At 39.3% G+C, this 21,223-nt stretch overlaps 1 protein-coding gene across 1 annotated transcript in view; it reads left to right on the top strand.

Moving 5' to 3' along the window:
• The window catches only part of astn1 (astrotactin 1), a 616,195-nt gene that overhangs the window by 357,700 nt on the left and 237,272 nt on the right, over positions 1-21,223 (top strand). Inside the window, exon 15 of the mRNA XM_034703125.1 lies at positions 8,275-8,379. Within this exon, the coding sequence (XP_034559016.1) occupies positions 8,275-8,379 (105 nt within the window). The remainder of the gene's footprint in view (positions 1-8,274; positions 8,380-21,223) is intronic.

Genomic DNA, 21,223 nt, shown 5'->3' with positions numbered 1-21,223 from the left:
GCAGAATGACATCAACAGCTACCAGCTGCCCATAACTTTTCAAACAGTGGTGTGAGAACAGTTTTATTTTGTACCTTTATTTTGAGATAGGACAGTCGGTGGCAAACAACACTGGGAGAGAGTGTCACAAAGGAAAAAATGAGGTAGAGGACCAAGTGCAGATTAAAATAAAAGTGATTTAAGTAGCAAAATAAATACACAAAAACATACTAGATCAAACTCCATAAAAGAAAACACACAGGAGCAGGAGAAGATGTCACAGGGAACAATAAACAACAGATCACAGATCACACAATGAACCGACACAGAAGGGGGGAAACACAGAGACTAATTACACTCACTGGGCAATGAGTAAGGAGACACAGGTGAGAATAAAAAGGCACAGGTGTAGACATTCAAAATGGAGGGAAAACACAGGAAGCAAAACTAAACTTGACACACAGGCGGCAATAACTTCAAAATAAAACAGGAAACAGGATAGACCAGAAACACACACAAGTATCACTCAGAAACACAAGGATGATAACAGAAGACAAGATAGAAAGAGAAACACAGAGGACTTAAGGATGTAACAAAATAAACTGGAAATATAAGAAAAATTACAAGAAAGAAAATACAACACAAAAACAATACTAATTCCAACCCAGGCTGCCCGCTTCAATGATCACAGAGCGCAACTTCACCACTCGGCCAAACCTGCACCTCGAGATGGTTCATATTTAACTTGAGACCTTAATCAGTGCATCACCAGGGGATACACTGGAGGACCTCTCCTGTCTCTCTGATCACTTGCAGCAGAGCATGTGTTAATCAACACACACTATGAGCTTCATTGATCGTAGATAGCAGTCTCTTATGAATAAGAAAGAAAAATGTCAAAATGTCAATAAATATATTTTGACGACCCCCTAGGTATTATTAATGTGTGGGGATTTCTGTCTTTCATCTTGTTGTTTCACATATTAAGGGAAATTAATTATTTCAGTCTGAACCACTCAATCTGAAAATAGGAGCTCTGTAAAATGTTAGATATCCCTCCCTCTTTGCTGTAAGGCAGAACAAATGGTTGAAATAAAATTGCATTTAGCACAACCACAAATCATCTGCTCACGATATATAAATATAAAGAATATATACATATTACAAATATACACTCCCAGTATTTTAGCAAACACAAATTAAAGGCATAACATATTAAAATTGTTGCTTTCAGACTTCGGGCGTCAACATTCTATATATTTTCTGTGAATCATTAACTTAATGAGAATTATCTGGACTAATTTGAGGCAGGTACCAGAATCCCCAAAGACAGAACCTGATGCTCTCCCTCTAAAACTCCTCTTCCTCTTCAGCCGCAGTGAGTCACACCACATGAGCCCCCTCTAAAACCACAAGCACCCAACCTCTACTTATTTAATCAGGAGTGGTCCTGTCCTAGGGAGCAGTCATGTCAGTTGTATCATCTGAAAAGTTTAACAGACTGATGCTGCCAGAAATATCACAGATGTTTGATGTGAGAATAGATTAGATAACAACCAGCTTAATACTTTGGCCTATAAATGCATGATTACCATTCATGTGCAGAAGACTGAGTCAAACTGGCATCTCCAGTGATATTTTTATGACTCCGGGAAGTTGCTTAATTAAATAACTTTTTCCATAATTGTTCATTTGATTTCAGCAGCATGCCTTCATGAAGAAGCATTCGTCTGAATAAAGAGCAGAACTTTAGAAAAGTGTGAGCCAACTACTTTCTTCTTAATGACTTTTATACACTGTAAACTCAAACAGTACTTCTAACTCATAGCCATTAAAGGTACAGCACTCAAAACCAGCTATTTAGTTGAACCAACGATTAATTAGTGAGTTATCTGAACGATTAATGTTGTTTTAATTATATGTGGATCAGTTTTATTCAGTTAATATCCATGTCCATATAACAACTTTGGAGTGTATGGTGGGACGCTGCATATGACGTCATCAACGTCATCACGTTAGTCTTCACACACTTTAAAAACCACAACGGCTGTGCTTCATGAAGCAGCAAATAACGAGGAAAGACAATGGCTGTTTTTGAAACGGCCTGCTACATGCTACCTAAGAATGTAGTATTCAGTAGGTACTGCCTGCTACATACTGCATTTGAAATTAGTCTGTAGTATGACTGCTCTGTTGGATCTGTTCTGCAGTACGCTGGGTCAGACGTCACTGGATTTCCGATCTCGGAAAGCGGAAGTATAACAACGATAGAGAAACTGCTTCTTTAGCATCACTTATGATTTAAAAAGTTAAGTGGTGGTTTATATGTAATTTGATCATTTCCACAGCACGTAAAAACTGAGTACCTCTCATCAAAAAATGCAGGAAAAAGAAAAAGCGGACCGAGCGCTGTGCATTGTGGGAAACAGTACGCGAGGCAGACTGGTCCGATGCACACTGTGACATTTTCCCGAATCAGTAGACGTCCAGGGAGTTTTGGCTTACTGCAGATTTTGCTCTTGTTCACTTACTACTTACTACATACTGAATTTTGGCCAAATCAGTACATACTGCTAGTATAATAGGCGGTTTCGAAAACAGTCAATGCCAAACTGCTGTACCAGTACAGGGAGGACGAACAATGATCCAACAAGGGACAGGGGACACAGAGGAACTAAATACACAGAGCAATCAACGCAGGTGTGAACACAGGACACAGGTGAGGCTAATGAGGGGAATCACAAAAGGAAGGAAACACACAAGGACAGGAAGTAATTAAACTAGAGACACAAGGATTCAGAACTACAAAATAAAACAGGAAACACAAGACTAGACTCAGAAAACACAACAAGAGACATGGATCACTGAACACTCAAGGGAGACAAAGGAGAACTAATACAGAATAAACACGGGGAGGAACCAAGGCATGAAACACAAGGAACAAACTAAACTAACCAAACCATGACATGTTCTCAGTTTTATCTAGTATGTATGAATTATCCATCCATCCATCCATTATCTTGACCGCTTATCCCGTTAGGGGTCACGGGGGGCTGGAGCCTATCCCAGCTGACTTCGGGCAGAAGGCAGGGTACACCCTGGACAGGTCGCCAACCTATCACAGGGCATGTATGAATTAAAGATATTTAAAAAATTAAACTATTAAATTTGAGTTGGGGGAACTTGAAAATGAACAAAAAGAAACAATTGAGTAAACTATAATTTCAGTTATACTCAAAAATTTTATTTCTGCTACTTAAAAACTGTTATGAAATCATTTATGACAAACATTTTGAGTAATTTCAACTTGTTCGGGTTTACAGTGTAGTTAAAGGTGTTCTTCTTACATGTGTTCCTCAAGCACAAGCTCTACATCTTCATCATTTGTAAAACAGTTTCCCTTTCTTAACATTGGAATAAATAAGGAAAAAAATTAGATTGACTTAAAAGACATGTTGTCAAAAATTAAGAAACAAGGTGAGAGTGTTCCTGCTGGTCTTTGTCATATGTGTTAGATATTCTCCACATTGATCACTACGTCTTCTCTTCTTCACCACACGCACTAACCCACACGTGTCACTTGAGACGATGATGGAGATGCTTTCCTTCATCCTGCCTTTATCATTTACCTCTCTCCTCTTCATACTGTACATACACTAATGCTACCCTTCCCAGCTTATACAGCCTTCCTTTCAAGTCTCAATTTATCTTTCTCATAAGGCCCTGCAACGTCCCTCTTACACACACGCACACGCTCACACACACACACGCTCACACACACGCTCTCCGTCCTCCTATCTGTTTCCCTCGTGTCTCAGTCTCAAGCATTACCCAGAAACCTTCTGAATGTGCTTGTGAACACGGCGGGGGCAGTCATAGTGATGTATGACTGTAATCCCACTGCTGCAGCATGACACGCCTGTCAGTTGCCATTGGAGACGAGATGATTTAGAGTCTGCAGTTCTTCCTATATGGCCTGGTATAAGTGATGTTAATGTTAAATGCCTGATCCTGCATTCTTATGCAGTAATGACAGTCATGTTACTTATGGGATCAAATGGAGACGGACACCTCTACATGCTAAGGTTCATCATTTGGTGTTAAACAGCTGATATGAATAATGCTTTGTATGGATAGTTAGCAGTTATGAAATAAGTTCAGCATGTTCTCTGACAAGCTCCGCCCCTTATGGCAGTAATTGATCTGTTAAAAAACAGCGATCAGTCCTTTAAGGCCAGCCAGCCTTGCAACATCAAGGTCTCCCACACCGCGGGTGCATGATGGATGTTTCCTCCGTCTCATCAGCTCAATGCAGCTCCATTTATCTGCCTATATGATGGGCTTTATTTGCATCTGACTGTGTGTTGCGATGACTGAGGAGACAGGCCAGTGGTGCGAAATGCATGAATAATGTTAAAATGAAATAACATGCACTTTATCAAAATGTATGGATTTTGTTCATGGCTGATTTTAAACAGATAGGAGGTTATTGATTTCAGACAGGGTGAAGGATGGCGAATGAAACAAAATAAAGAAAGATAATTTACCAGGCCTTAAAGGAATACAGCATTAAAGCAACCTGGAATACATAAATACAGCATTACCTTCAGTTTGTGTTGGAGTTTGATCATATTTCTAGAAATGTGAACTTAGTATTGACTCTGAAATATGATCTACTCCTTGTTTTTTCAATTTTCTACTTTAGCTAAAATAAAATGCAAGACTTAGCAATTTAAAAGACATCTGCATTTCTGTTCTAGCAGCCCCATAATTATTATTAATAACCCATACAGACATGGGATGTTGTGTTCCTGATGCATAAAATAGTTATACTGCACACTCCTTTATTCCTGCATCTTATTTCTGTAACCTGTACGTTATGAATTGCTGCAAATGAAAGTTCATTTTTGCCTTTTAGACAAATTAATTACATCATAAATGTTAATTATCCTCAGCTGATATGATCTGCTGCTGGCACTGGAACCAGTGTTGGCTAAAAATGAGCCAGCTGCCTGAAATCATTGAACACCGTCACAGAATAAAGACAGGAATAAGACTCCTCTTTGTTATCCACCTGGAATTAGATCTAATTGACGATTGATGAAAAGAGAGATTGGCCGAAACAAGTAATACAAAAACCCTCTGAGGTACGACTTAATTATTTCTTGTCAAATCTTCCCCCTCTCTTTTTGACACAGATGTGAATCATAAAAGTGATTCAAGCAAACTGTATCCCCTGCTGAAGCCATTCTTGTTGTTTCCACAGCTGAAATAAGATATCAGAAAAAATTGCAAAAAAAAACTTTTTTTTTTCCTTTAGTCACAAATACCAGTCAACAAGTAAAATGAAAAAAAAAAAAACTGTTAGATAAGACCATACACTGCGTAAGATGGGCATAGTCTCAGTGACGTCCTATCTGTGCGGTCTCTCTGATAGCCGGTCGCCTCCTTACAGCCCCGCTATGATCTCTGTTTACTTTTCCACAGCAATTCAGAGCATGTTATGTTAATCTACAGCTGACACATATTGCTGTTTATCATACAGACATGATCACAGGGAAGAATAGAGAGGAGGAGATGTAATACGGGCCGGTGACCGGGGATCCCAGAAGTGCTATAAATGCGGGAAACACAATGTCGCCAAGCTGACCAATCACAGGGCTTGCGGTCGACGTCTATGCGTAGTTACTTTTTGGAGGCAGTGCACGTCAGCTACGTGCGTCAGCCTCTGCTTAGGTATGGGAGCTACGCAGACCCAGCCTTTAGCTTAATGGTTAAGTTGCGCGCCCATATAGTGGGCGGCCCGGGTTTGATTTCAGCCTGTGGCTCCTTTCTCGTATCTCATCCCCCCACTCTCTCCCAGCTTCCTAGGCTATCCATCGTCCTCTACTCCCATAAAACCCCAAAAATGTAACTTTAAGATACCTGTTTAGATATTTCCAATTTAGATAACTAAATGTGATGCAGCCTTGTCAGCAGTGTCTGCTAAGCAGCCTTTTCTCTCAGCTGATGTCAGTGTTTTATCTGGTTGGTTGATGTTGTGACAACAGCACAATTGTCTATAATGCATAGAGTTATATAGTAGGAAAGTATGTAATTATGCAGGTGATAGAAAATAAATACTCTGAAATTCAAAATGTCGTTTGTCTCATTGAAGTGTTATCACAACAGTTCTTACAGCTGTTCTTCTTTCCTTCCACGTCCCTTACTTCATGCAGATTCTGTGCTAGGATTAGATAAAAGGGGAGATGATGATTTAAAAATAAATTCTGATCAAGCTCAAACGATAAGGATCCTTGATAAAAGTATTTTATGAAGTCAGCAGTGATGTCAGACCTCTTAACCAGACCCTGCTCCATTTCTGTAATGTTGTACATTCATGCTGTACATCCCCATTAAGAGGATGATCATTTTCTGTGTCATGCCGAGAGAGCACTGATCGCAAATTGCTCCTCAGCCTGCAGTGAGTGAATATGTGTAAATGATTGGCTCATTAGTCGCCTTGTGAATGATGACGTACACTATAATGTGTCTTGATTGGTCGGAAAACTCAAAGCTCCCATACAAGAGAGACTCTATGACTCTATGACTTGAGCCCAGATTGTCTTATTTATTCATGTGATTCTATCGTTTTGATTGGTTGACTGTTTTCTGATATGCTTTTTAAATGGAACCTTTAGCACTCATTTTATCATGTCTATTCATTTTACCATTTTTAGTGTTAGATTAGTTTTAGGATATTTTTGTATGTTTTGCACATTAAGTAGATTGTTCTGTCTGAAGTCTATCTTGTAATTTTGTATCGACCTAACATCTCACTGGCTGCAAAACAAGTTTACCTACAGGTACAAATAAAGTAACCTGAACCTGAACCTGAACTCTTTCACCATTTAGACTGTTTCTTTTTACACTATGATATTAAAGAAAAACCAGCCGTTTCAGACTTCCGTGTTTTTGTTACGTAACAACAATATCCGGTCTGTCACGGAGTCAGAGCTCGGAGCTTGTTCAGCCCATAGACTGTATAAAATAATACTGAATCCCCCCTCCGTTTTTCATTACCTGCACAAATGCGTGCTAACAAGGAGCTTAGGAGGGAGGCATGCTAGTTGTAGGCTGTCTTAATAAACACAAAGGTCGGTTTTACTCCCCACGTCTGCAGACATGGATGATTTTTATTTACCATGGATAAGTGCCAGCGCTAGTTAGCATAGCTACATAGCTACATGTCGTAGCTGTAGCTGTGTACCAAGACACACGTCTACATACTGACAAATAAAACAACAAGAAACACTAAATCTGAGAACAATCCTTCAGAAAGGTCCTGTTGCCTTTCTGGCAGAGGTCGGTTTTACTCCCCACGTCTGCAGATTTGAAGATCTAGTGGATGATTTTTATTAAGTGCTAGCGCTAGTTAGCATAGCCACATAGCTACATGTTCGTAGCTGTGTACCAAGACACACGTCTACATACTGATAAATAAAACAACAAGAAAATCTGTGACCAATCCCTCAGAAAGGTCCTGCTACAGGCGCCTCTCCGTCAGGATCAGATTCTGGATCAGATTCAGAGGGTTGAAGTAATGTGATCTCTGAGCAGCCGTGTATATTCAGCCAACATGTAAACATTAGATCAACGTGCTGGACAGCCGAGGCACATCCACTTCCTGAGGGGGCGTGGTCAGAGAGAAAACAGAGTGTTCTGAGGAGGACTGAAGAAGAGGGCTTTTCAGGCATGCCAAAATCTGATTTCAAAGTGTTTTTTTGAGCATAAACTTTAAAGACATGTTTTGGGGACCTCTTAGACCAATATATATTGATGAAAAAAGCGTGATATGTCACCTTTAAAGTGTGTTGTTGGCCTCAGACCTGGAGTTTCAGCTCAGTTCTCCTAAACTCTCCTCCATTTCTGATGTTATGTTAATGTTTCCATTCCCTCAATTTTTTTTTCCTGGGGAAGGTGAGCCGTAGATCGGGCTCCACTTTGATCCAACACCGGAGATTTCTCTTGCTTCCCTCTCCTGTCATCTAATGTAATATTAATATTTATCAAACATGCTTCCAGATTCTCCAGGTAAAGTAAACAAGGAGGAAATGTAGGGCTGCACTTTGATCTAAAACTGAGGACTGCAATCTTTTCCACTTTGGAAGTAAACATTTAACAGTTTTTTTCTGTGAGGTCTCAAAGGTGCGGCGCTGAACTTATTTGAGACAAACTTTAATCTGGCACCAAACACCCTCTTCATATGAATAAATGCGCTCTCTCTCTGTGTGTGTTTGTGTTTTTCTTTTACAGGCATGGTGAACTACAGCGAGGTGTCTGGTTACCCGCTGGTCCAGCACTGGAGTCTGCGCTCTGTGCTGTACCACGTCAAACTCAATCAGTGGGTCCTCTCTCAAGGTAATTAATAATAAATATCATTTGTTATAACTGATTGTTTATTTATGCTGGAGGAGACCATGCCCGGGTCTCTGCGGCATAAAACCCTCACGCTCTCAGTGGAGAAAAACAACACCGTCAGCGATCAATAATTTATCACAATGTAATTAATATGACACATCAAGGTTAGCAGCTCATCACAACAGCTTGGGTACTTTGTTTAAATTTCATGAATAACAGGCAGACTGTCAGCTTCTGATTAGGCTTGCTTATCTTGAGTGTAAAGATGCCGCAGTACGTCTCAGTGCTAGACCTATTAAAGATGTGTTAAAATATCAAATGTGTGCTGTGAACTGTAATGAAAAACATAGACGAAAGGAAGCAAACATTTTAAATGAGCTGCTGTCAGCAACAGAAGCAGTTTTATGGTAATAAAGTCCTTGAACATATAAAGACCATCACCACAGGGTGCATTGCTGTAGTAATTTGGTGCTAAAAGGTTCAAGTTGTGTCCATTATATCAAATTAAACCCCTGTTGAAGCAGTCAATTATGGAGTGATTGTGTCAGTGCTCTCGGCTGCTGTGCTTGAAGGGAACCCGGGGAGGCAATAAATGGGCGAGGGTCAAGTTCCCTGTAATCACAAATTAGCAAAATGTCACTTCAAAAGGCCGAAAAACTAAAACGCTGCTCAACAACCACAACAAAACACGGGGAACACAGAGCTGTAACACACCGCACAGCGCCCACAGACTATTAAAATTAGAACTCAGAGCATTTTGGTAATTCGAAAAAAAATACTGCATTCATGATGAGTCATGACAACCTTAAATCCAATGGTATTGGAGATCATTTTCCTGAACAGGACAGAACACAGAAACAAAACTATAGCTTGGCCTTCACAGAGGCATGGCAGTGAGATGTACATTTAAAAAGGAGATATTGGAAAAAAGGTCAGAGGTGCACATCTTGTTTTAATAGATGCCTGTTGGGCGTTTTCCCTGAAAAATCATTAAAAAATATTCAATTAATGGCATTGTTTTAACCTTGGCCAACCCTACGTCCAGCTTGTTGAGGTTTGTATTGTGGAGCCTCTGGCCCCCCCAGAAGTTTAGATTTAATTATATCTTTTCATGGGACAACACTGAAGAAATGACTCTTTGATACAATGTAAAGTAGTCAGTGCACAGCTTGTATAACAGTGTGAATTTACTGTCCCCCTCAAAATAACTCAAAACACAGCCATTAATGTCTAAACCACCGACAACAAAAGTGAGTACACCCCTAAGTGAAAATGTCCAAATTGGGCCCAAAGTGTCAATATTTTGTGTGGCCACCATTATTTTCTAGAACTGCCTTAACCCTCTTGGGCATGGAGTTCACCAGAGCTTCACAGGTTGCCACTTGAGTCCTCTTCCACTCCTCTGTGATGACATCACGGAGCTGGTGGATGTTAGAGAACTTGCGCTCCTCCACCTTCCATTTGAGGATGCCCCACAGATGCTCAATAGGGTTTAGGTCTGGAGACATGTGTCGCCACTCCATCACCTTCACCCTCAGCTTCTTTAGCAAGGCAGTGGCCGTCTTGGAGGTGTGTTTGGGGTCGTTATCATATTGGAATACTGCCCTGCGGCCCAGTTTTTGAAGGGAGGGGATCATGCTCTGCTTCAGTATGTCCCAGTACATGTTGGCATTCATGGTTCCCTCAGTGAACTGTAGCTCCCCAGTGCCAGCAGCACTCATGCAGCCCCAGACCACGACACTCCCGCCACCATGCTTGACTGTACGCAAGACGCACTTGTCTTTGTACTCCTCACCTGGTTGCCACCACACACGCTTGACACCATCTGAACCAAATAAGTTTATCTTGGTCTCATCAGACCACAAGACATGGTTCCAGTAATCCACATCCTTAGTCTGCTTGTCTTTAGCAGACTGTTTGCAGACTTTCTTGTGCATCATCTTTAGAAGAAATGTGAGGGGTGTACTCACTTTTGTGAGATACTGTAAATAATATGAATTATTATTATTATTATTATTATTATTATTATTATTATTATTATTATTATTATTATTATTATTATTATTATTATTATTATGTACTGCTATGCATTTATTCCCTAACTATGCTTTTATTTATTCATTTTCTTTGTTTTGTGATCAAATTTGCATCATCATTTGTGCAGTTACATTCAAACATAATTACCAAGGGTCATAGGAAACAAAAAAACAAACAGCAAACTAAATAGAAACTATTAAAAAAACGAAAAAAACAGGTCCAGAAGAAGGGAGAAAATTCAAGGTTGCTGCATATGTCGTGTTAATGTGGTGGATGTGGATGTAGGTGTGTGTATGTGGGTATGTAAGAGAGAGTGGATGAGGGGGGTTGCTCAATTCAGCAAGTTCTTAAGATCGTCCAATGTTACAGTCCATAGCTGAGTTATCAATCAATCAGTCAATCAGACCTTATTTATAAAGCGCTTTTCATACAATGACATTGTAACACAAAGTGCTGTACATAAAAACAACTTAAAATAGAATAAATTAAGAAAAAGATCCCACCCCCAGCTCCAACCCCAAACCCACCCCACAATCCTAAGATTAAGAACACAATATGCAACACTAGTAATAAAAACAATAAAAATAAAATAAATACAAAATAAAAAAGAAGTTGCTGAACGAACTGAAAAAAGCTCTCATGATATCTTAATGAGGAAACACTGGAGGTAAAATAAGATGTTAAAACTCAACACAAGAAATTAAAATCACCAAAATAAAATAAATTTCTAAGATAATAAAACACTAAAATATGAAACCATTAAAAGAACATAAGATGCTATGCTTAAAATAAATAAGTACATAAATAAATAAAGTACAATAAAAGTTAATGAATTTGAAATAGATGATAAATAAATAAATAAAACTATTAAGAATAAAAATAAAACTTAGTTAAAAGCGAGACTAAAAAGGTAGTTCTTGAGTTGTCCTCTTTTGCGCCACGGATGCAAGCTGTTGAAAGTTCCAAATACACAACATCAATAAAAGCAAGCAACCATTGATTACGAGTGAGCATTATGGGATGTTTCCATCTAGTGGCAACCATCTTCTTAGCAGCCGTCAAGCCTTCTAAAAACACACGCTTCTGAGCTCTATGAAGCTGCAGCTGATGTAAGTCATTTAAAATCAAGAGGGAAGGAGACAGTGGGATAGACACATGTAACAACAGCCATTTTTCTCTAAAACCTTAATAAAAATGTTGGAAATATTTTAAACATAGCCAACCCTACGTCCAGCTTGTTGAGGTTTGCATTGTGGAGCCTCTGGCCTCTTTACAAAGATCTGCTTATTGTGATTCAGCGCATATGTACTGCTATGCATTTATTCCCTAACTATGCTTTTATATATTCATTTTCCTTCGCTGCCCTTTGGACTTTTTTTCTCTCTGTCCTCAATAGAGTCATTATTTTTATTTTTATCTGACAGATCCAGAGGCACACGTAGTCCAGGGGTTCCCATAAAGACAGCTGTGTCGAGATAACATAAGAAATAAATCAGGATAAAGATCTCCCTCAACAAAAGCAGGATAGAGCAGAGAAGGTTGTCTGCAGTGCACATTAAAAAGTAAGCCTTTCCAGGGAGCAGACAAACCCAGCAGGATGCTAAAGTTAGTTTATTGCCATACAGAGCAAACGTTGTTAGAGCCGGTGCCTGGAGGGAAAGTAGTTTCCTTTACCTAGCTCTCAAAAGAAAAGCTTTAAACAGATTTGTAGACTGGCAGAACGGCCCGATGTGGCGATGTCTGAGTGTGATGAGTGATAATTAAAAACTGATTGGGCGTCTCTCTACCTGTGCCAAATTAAAGTCATGCTGATGGAGGCTTTATTTATTTATGTATTTATTTATTTATTTTAAAAATGGAGTGCACTTGTTGTCGGAAACCTGAATATCAACCTGGACATTTTATTTTGATATGATTTGAACACAAGGGTTTTATCATGGGGCACAAACACGTGATTGGCTCTCCATTGACAATGAAATAAGTCACTGGGAAAACTCAACAGTAATTCCAGCTTCACACAGGAAGCGTGCTGGATGCCTGATGGCTGCAGAACGGCCTGATTTTCATTTCAGCTTGCATGTCAACAGATTAGAGCATTCAGACCGCTGGCGTGAGCAGCGCATCAAAGGCACAACCCCAAATTGATACTGGTGGCTGTGCCAGTGGTCCGTGAATGCATGAGAATAGGATTAGTTAATACTGATGAGCACCTTACATAGTCACCTCTGCCATCAGTGTGTGGAGGTAGGCTAGGGCGAATGAGTGAATGTGACATGAGGTGTAAAAGCAGAGTGGTCAGAAGACTAGAGGAGGTGCTGGAAAAGTCCATTAATGCTACACCTTTACTTTATTTTCTATTGTCAGAGGACATTGAGATCATGATGACTCTTTCTAATTGCTTGTTTCAATCCTCACAGATGTGAGTAACAATGCACAGGTTGTGATATATGTATGTTGTTCATGTGTTTCTTCTTTTGCATGTCTTTGAAAATGACAGAAGCACTAGTGTGGGGAAGAGCCTTTGTTGTAATAAGTAGATTTTACACTAGATAGAGAAATATGTCTTATTTCAGATGCCACTTTTATTTTCTGTTCTGCAGAAGCCTGCTCTCCTCTCCTGCTTACAAACTCCAATATTTTAAAATCACACACTCCTCTATTAAGAGTTATCATTTCAGCAGATTCATTACCACCGCACCAGAAACAGTCTTCAGCTCGGCGTACATTTACAAATGATCAATTTTCCCTTTCTTTCTGAGACTTCTACTCTCCCCAGAGAGCTCTCAATCCAAGCTGCAGGTGCTGCTTTGTTTTGAATAGACCTGTAACTCTGAGTATTTTGGTCTGAACCAAGCAGCAATCTCCTGTCTCTAAATATGAAGTCCATGCAGAAGTGTTTTGAATTGCAGTTCATCGAGCATCCGCTTGAAGCTGCAGAAACACTGGAAACCACATACACACCCTTTCAAAGAAGACGATAGGGCGCGGACTTAGCCAAGAAAAGCTTTGTTCCTGCTGCTATTACTGAGCTGAACAAGCAATAGCTTTTATTTTCTCACACCGTCAGCCTCCAATTTTAAGACTTGAGCCCAGATTGTCTTATTTATTCATGTGACTCTATCATTTTTATTGGTTGACTGTTTTCTGATATGCTTTTTAAATGGAACCTTTAGCACTTTTATCATTTTATCATGTCTATTCATTTTACCATTTTTAGTGTTAGATTAGTTTTAGGATATTTTTTGTATGTTTTGCACATTAAGTAGTTTGTTCTGTCTGACGTCTATCTTGTAATTTTGTATCGACCTAACATCTCACTGGCTGCAAAACAAGTTTACCTACAGGTACAAATAAAGTCACCTGAACCTGAACCTGAACCTAATGGTTAAGTTGCACATCAATGTAGTAGGCGGCCCGGTTCAAATCCAGCCTGTGGCCTCCCTCCTGTCATTCCCCCACTCTCTCCCAGTTCCCTGCACTGTCTGCTATCCTCTCCTCTGTAGATAAAAGTGTAGAAAACAAAAATTCAGACACTGTACAATTTTTTAAAATCAATACAAGCAAGGAACACAGATCAAACAAAACAACAGTACAATCACAAATGAAAAGCTAACTGAAAAAGGTGATTTTTTAATAGCGATTTGAATGCTGAAGGGTCAGAGCAGTTTTGGATATGGGAGGGGAGAGAGAAGGGTGGGGGCGGCTACTGAGAAGGCTCTGTCCCCCTCCAGGTTCGGTGCTTGGTTCTGTGAGGTGGAGACAGGAGGTTGGCATGTGAGGAACGCAGGTTATGGGAATGAGTGTGATGGTGGAGGAGGTCAGTGAGGTAGGAAGGGGCCTGGTGGTGGAGGAGGTCAGTGAGTTAGTAAGGGGCCTGGTGGTGGAGGAGGTCAGTGAGGTAGGAAGGGGCCTGGTGGTGGAGGAGGTCAGTGAGGTAGGAAGGGGCCTGGTGGTGGAGGTGCTTTGTGGGTGAGGTGGAGGATTTTAAACTGTATGCGGTAGGGTAGGGGACGGGGAGCCAATGAAGATGTATAGAAATAAAGAAGACAATCTTTACAGCATAAATAAACATGTTTACAGCCTGGTTCGAGAAACAGCTTCAGTCTGAAGAGCTAGCTTCTCTATTGGCACACACTGTACGGGGGGTGACTTCTTTTTTTCTAACATGGCGGTTCAGAAGATATTAAGATTATTAGTTTTGCCCATTTAAGGACATGACTGACTTGACTGACAGGCAGGGACACATAGCTGTTGGCTAGGAGGCTCAAACCCCGCCTCCTTTACCTCACACTAGCTCTCCAGAAGTTAGGTTGAGTTCAGCATTACCAATATGGCTCCTGCTGACAATTGGCTTAAAAACAGATGGGTGACTTCAAAGTTACTATGTCCATTTATTATACAGTCTATAGTCTGAACAAACCACAGGTCTAAGGCAGCAAATAACTACATTTTGTACCATTATTAGTGTTTCAACAGCCGCACTTTTAGTATTTTATTTTAATATTTAATTTTCTGTATGGTATGATACAAACAAATACATCCCATTTCATCAGGTAGAGCATGTTACAAAGAAAGCTGAGCCAGGTCCGACATTCTCATTTTCATATCGGCTTTCCTATGTTTCTTTTTTTCTTTTTTAGCCTATTCCTTTCTTCCACTTTGATATTAGAGAATGATTTTTACAGGTACAGAGTGGGTGTCACATGCACACATGATGACAGATATTGAGGTAGATACAAACAGATAGTTTGATGGATAGATAGAAAGAAGGTCAGCACACAGGAATATGTATTTCATTTTATTTCCCTTGTCTTTTTCCCTGTCTCTCTGATAGCCTGTCACAAATCACAAAGCTTTGTACCCATAGCGAGACCAAGGCGTTCTGACAGGGCCTGCCATGGAAACTTCACAGAATAAGATAACTGTGGATAGGTATTTAGTCAAGCAATACTTCTTCTGAAGGCTGCTCCTGGCTGCTGACACCTCAGGGATTATACTGAATACTTCCTGACGGGTTTCTCACGACTAAATGTATTATTCCCTGAAATAAATCTGCCTTTTTTTTTTTCTCCTTTTTATTTCCCTCACTACATAGCTTGAGTTGTTTTTGTCGAAAGGATTTCAGGGTGAAGTGAAATCAGTTAAAATAGTGTACTCAATCATTTTGCTTGGCTGGAGGGAGAATGTCACTTGATAATTTGGATTTTTGTCATCCTTTAAGTGCATGAATAATTCATAAATCTTTCATAAATAGTGTTGCCGTCTGATAAGTGCAGCCGGCCTACTGTAAATACAGATATGTCATCTCTAATGTATTTCTTATGGTGCTGCTGTGGTTTGAAAGTGGCTGCCACATCAGCTCAGGATACAGTTTCTATTTCGCCTTCGCTCACAAGCGACTCGGCAGCCTCAGACTCTTTCTTTTTTTTTTTACTTCCATTTCCCACTTTAGCTCATCATATTTCAGCAGCCACCGGAGGGTGAGGCTACTGATTTCTACATCTGATGGCAAAGCCCTCCCCCATCGCTCATCCTGCCGGTGCTCTCTGTCTCTCACTTCAGCGGCCTCCTAATTTAATTTTAGAGGAGAAGTAAGAGCGAGTAGAGCGTGAGTGCTGAGATATTAATACTGCTTCTCTTGGAAATGATAATGATAGATCACTGCTGCACTTTGACTTTCTAATATTTACAGACAGAGAATCCCAGTGAGCACATGATCATTTTGTCAGTGTAATCGCTGTGTCATATCAAACATGCTTCACGTTGAGGTTATTTTCTTGTTATGCCGATGAGTAGTAGGTCGTGTTCTGTCATTGTTTCCAATTAAGTTACGATTACTCACTTTACCAATGCACACTCTTCTTGATAGGGTTTTTTTTTTGTACTGATTCACAGAAGTCCTTTAATGTGGGTAAGAACCTGTCACTTCAGCTTACATCTCTCTCAGGACAAAGACCACCTGAGGGGGATTCACTGTCTCAATGAGTCTATAAAAAACCCTTAACCTCTGGGATTTTACAGCCATTTGTACTGGTCTGAATAAAGAAGGAAACACAAACCCTTCACTTGAAGTACTTCTGATGTCTCTCTAGAACCCAGAAAGAAATGGTTCAATCACATTAGCCCTGTCTAAGGTCTCTAAAATCATATCTCCCTGCTCCATGAAGTACTGTAAGTAGTAGTCATGTAAAGGAACATCCCAAAGCTCTGACTGCAGCTTAGAGGAGAGAGGATCAAGGAGAGAGGAGGGGAATCTGAGGAGTAATGACCGAGAATACACGAGAGCAGCCTTCACTGTAGCCTTTTACCCTGTGTCAAGTACCACTTATTGATTGGATGCTGCAGCGAGTTGACTTCACTATTATCACAAGAGTTTAATAATAGAGAAAAGACAACCTTTGTGACAACCTGGAGTACAGATAGTGTTTGACATGAGAATGATAACAATATATAAACTTAAACTTTTATAAAAATCAATTTAGTTGGATGAATCACTTCCAAGTTTTGAATCTTATGTATTAGGATTTATATTCTAACAACAAAATATGTTGAATTTGGGTTTTAAAGTTGAAAGGTCACAAACCCCCCCCCCCCCCCCCCCCCCCCATGAACATACCATACCATACCATCCCTGCTCTGTCTGTCACACTCCATCATCCCATCCCGAACTCTCTCTTGACTGCTGCTGGCATTAATGTATAATATACTGTATTATACAATTATCTTGCTATATTATATTATGTTATATTACATTACTATTCTAACTCCAACCCATGGTCATATTACATACAAATATTATTGCTTAATTTGTCATTAACAACCATAATCACACCATGTCAACCTGTCACTACTGAAACATTTTTTAATACTGCCTGTAATTACTTCTATTTAATTTAAATTCCATTTGTAACATTGTATATATCTAAATTGTACTCTAGCTTTATTTATCTATTTTATTTTACTTATTTTTATTTTATTTTATTTTATGTTATTTCTATTTTATTTTATTTTTTACTTATTTTTTACTTATTTGTACTTATTGAAACTTCTTTCTTGATTGTACTTATGTCTGGGTTGCTGTAACAGCTGAATTTCCCCCCCTGGGGGTCAATAAAGTAATATCTTATCTTATCTTATCTTAGTTGTCTGTCCATAAGTATCACAAACATGTCATTAATAAGCGTACAGGTTGGAAAGGGAGCCATGATATACATTTTTTTCCCTAAATTTTACAACCTAATAATGATAAAGTATCTGTGTTTATACAGATTTAACAATCAGAATATCAGTGAATATAAAAGCAGTGAATCAATGAATAATTACATAATGTATCTTCTTAATGGTAGACATGCTCCCTATTGTTCTAAGTTCCAGAATAAACAGACTGCATGTTGTTCTTCATGTGCAGGTGTTTGTTAAACAGGTTACAGGATAAAGAGATAAAATAACATGTTAGTGTGTATTTCATCAGAGCTATTACATTGCACATGTGTGCAGAAACAAACAGCTGATCCAGCAATGATCAGCTGGCGTCTTCATCAGAAACAGACATTGCTTCAGGTGACAATTCAGAGGAACGGACGTCTCATGTCCTCCATACTATTTCCTTTATCCTTTTATCCCTCCCTTTGTTTTGTGCGTCTCTGGTGTGGATACCAAGACACAAGTCAAAGATGCATGTGCAGGATGCATGGATGCACCTTACGAAAACTGGTCCTAAAATAGGCTTCATGTAATACACATTTCATGCATTTTTAACTGAAAAAACTTAGTGGGTCGTTGAAAGTAAGAAAATAAACATAACTTTAAGGTAGAACTTGTAAAACTACATCATTAGAACAAACTCTTATATCTTGACAAATGCACAAGATTAGTTATAGGGCACAAAACATTACATGCATGTTCATGATTTATCAGCTTACAGGAACAATGGAAGAGAGATAGCTTATTTAAGACAGATACATATCTCCTGTTTATCTTTTAATCAGCTCATTCAGGGTCTACAGAGGCCAAAGTTATATTTTACTCCAGTAGAATACAGTAGACATTATTATCTAAAACTTTGTGCCTCATGACAAACATGCAGAGCTCTCTCCTCTGAGCCAAGATCTCTGGTTTTTAAAGTAAGGAGACACAGCCACAGTTCAAAGAGGCACATATTAAACATGATAGTTCTTGCATGCTGTCTAAAACTGTGGCTGCTCGAAGCTTTTATAAAAGCGTATCCTCCTCTGTGTCAGAGCCTCCCATGCTACATTATTTATTCATTTGCACATGTTTGTAGTCTGATTGTGAATCTTTATCAGGTATAAACAAACAGCCTCAAAGTTGTCTAGGTACTTGAAATGAGCACACAGCGCTCCTGAATTGGTTTCAGACTCAGGAGGATCTGTCAGCGTGTGAGTATTGTGAGCATATGCTTGTTCGTGTCCACATGAGAGAAGTGTGAGTAATCACCTCTTTTTGGCTGAAAGGCTTTATGAACAGTAAGCGTCTGGCTAATGTGTCTACATGATGACTGAATCCCTTTAAGATATCTGGCTCCAGAAGCCTGACAGGAACTTCAGATTCACCCACTGTACTTTTAAATATGTGCAGATAAAACAGGGAGACAAAGCTGGACTAAAAAGCTCTTTTTCAATCACCTTTGAACATTCTCTCTTGCCAAAAAGCACATTAGCTTTGTCTGCATGTGTAGTTTTCTTCTACCTGAGTTAAACCACTCAGATTAGAGGTTCTTCACAACTTCACTGTTTCTGTGGATGCTGAATAAAGTGAGCTGAATGCATTTACATGCATCAAGCATTTCATCTGAGTGAAACCAGTTTGACCTGCGCAGAGCTGTTTCCCCACTCTTATGTGTTGAAACAGCAGAAGGAGAAACTGTTTCCTTCATCTGTTGCTGACGTTAAAAATATTATGATGTGTTATTAAACTAAAGAAAGTGCCGCCTGTACATGTTGCTCCTCTTCTTGCCCCTGCCCCAAGATTACATACTCCTCCTTGGTCCCCAATTAAGTTCTTAACCATTTAGATTTTCAACAATCCTGAAATATTTTGAAGTCTCCCCTAAAAAAGTTGTGTCAGCTTCAGATCAGATCCGCTTTGCTCTCAACATGTTCCTGACGACTTTGGCGATCACGCTGCTTGGAGCAGGAATGTGCAGTAAGAATAATTTTAGCCCCAACCAGACCAATCTGATCCAGTGTTTACATGGCGAACATGCTGAGGATTCCTAAGGTCACGGGAAGGTATAAAGGCCTGGATAGAAAACTGAGGACTTGTCATCTCTGTAATGATGATAGTGTAGGGGACGAGTACCATATTTTGTTTGAATGCAGGAACACAATCATTCTGAATAATAGAGAGAGGTTCATACCCAGGTATTATTTTCAACGTCCCTCTGTGTTTAAATTAATTTTGCTTTTGAAATCAGATAAGCCAAAACTTATCTGTAAATTAGGAGCTTTTCTGAAGAATGTCCTTCCATTGTTTAAGTAAGATCTGTTGTACTTCAAACATTATATTGTTTTGTTATTTGTAATTTATGTTCTGTGGCTCCATACCATGTGATCATGGTCTGAGCATCAAATTAAAAATGAATGAGATGAAATGAATGAGTATCAAACGACAAAAAACACTCCAGGAAAAGAAAAAGCTGTAATGACTTCTGGATGTGTGACGTGAGCCTCCTTAAAATGCAAACCCATAGGTCTGATGAAACGCTCATACTTTGGAGGTTCACAGGTGACCCTTTGGTGACCATTCTCTTCCAGGTCTTCTTTTGCCTTCTTCCAGTCTTAATGACTTTAAGCACTTTGGTCTGTCCTTGTGCTCGTACCTTTGGCAGCAGAACCTCGTTTATCTGATGGAAGTCCAGTCTGTTCCAAATGAAGTGTGTGCATGAAGCCTTTTTATTCTAATCAGGATATTCCTCTGACTATAAGTGGTCCATGTTAGACACACTTTGAATTTGTCTACTAATTACTGCATGATCTGACCAGTTTAGACAGAAACAGCTTCCTGGTTATGGTCAACATGTGCAGTGATAACACAGGTACTACTCTGAATGACTCGGCCAACGTGTTCAAACTCAGGACTGTTAGAAAGAGTCAGTCAGGATGAACAATTAATCTGTTGTTTAAATTTATTTATTTATGGATTTATTCATGTATTTATTTAAAGGGAAAGTGCATATTAATTAACATTTCAGGGAAGCATCAATGTAAATATGCCGGGGTTATAGTCATACGGCTAATTTTCATCTATAGTCCCAACAAGAGTTCTTGTTGCTCCTGTCTGGCTGCAGATGCACCCTATACTGAAAAACAGACTTCCAAACTGCTTTGTCCTGATTGTCATTAGTCATTTTACTTGCACAGTGAAATCTGAATTCACATTTATGCATTTAGCCTTTTACTCTATTCATTTAAATATTTCTCATACCTAAAATATGACGGTAATTATCTGTAATTTATTCATGTATATTAACATGCAGTTTGATTCAATAGCTAAACCACAGAAACCATGTAATGCATTTTTTTTTTTTATCCTAACTGTCCAAATATGAATATACTGTATATTTAGTGGCAGTGATTTGGCTCTAGAGATAAAAGTCCTGCTTGTCTGTTGGTCCTCCACTTTCATTCACACTGAAGTTTCACTGTAGCTCCATGCTGGCTGCAGTTATGCTGCTTGTTACACTGTTAAATGCTGCTGCAATGGTAACTTTAACTATTTGTAACATTTATGATCATTTAATAACACAAGCAAAGTTACCTCACCTCTAACTTATTCCAAACATCCT

The sequence above is a fragment of the Notolabrus celidotus genome, chromosome 15 (assembly GCF_009762535.1).
Source record: "Notolabrus celidotus isolate fNotCel1 chromosome 15, fNotCel1.pri, whole genome shotgun sequence".
Lineage (NCBI taxonomy): Eukaryota > Metazoa > Chordata > Actinopteri > Labriformes > Labridae > Notolabrus > Notolabrus celidotus.
The sequence above is the reverse complement of the archived record's forward strand: the minus strand, read 5'-3'. Positions and strand labels throughout refer to the sequence as shown.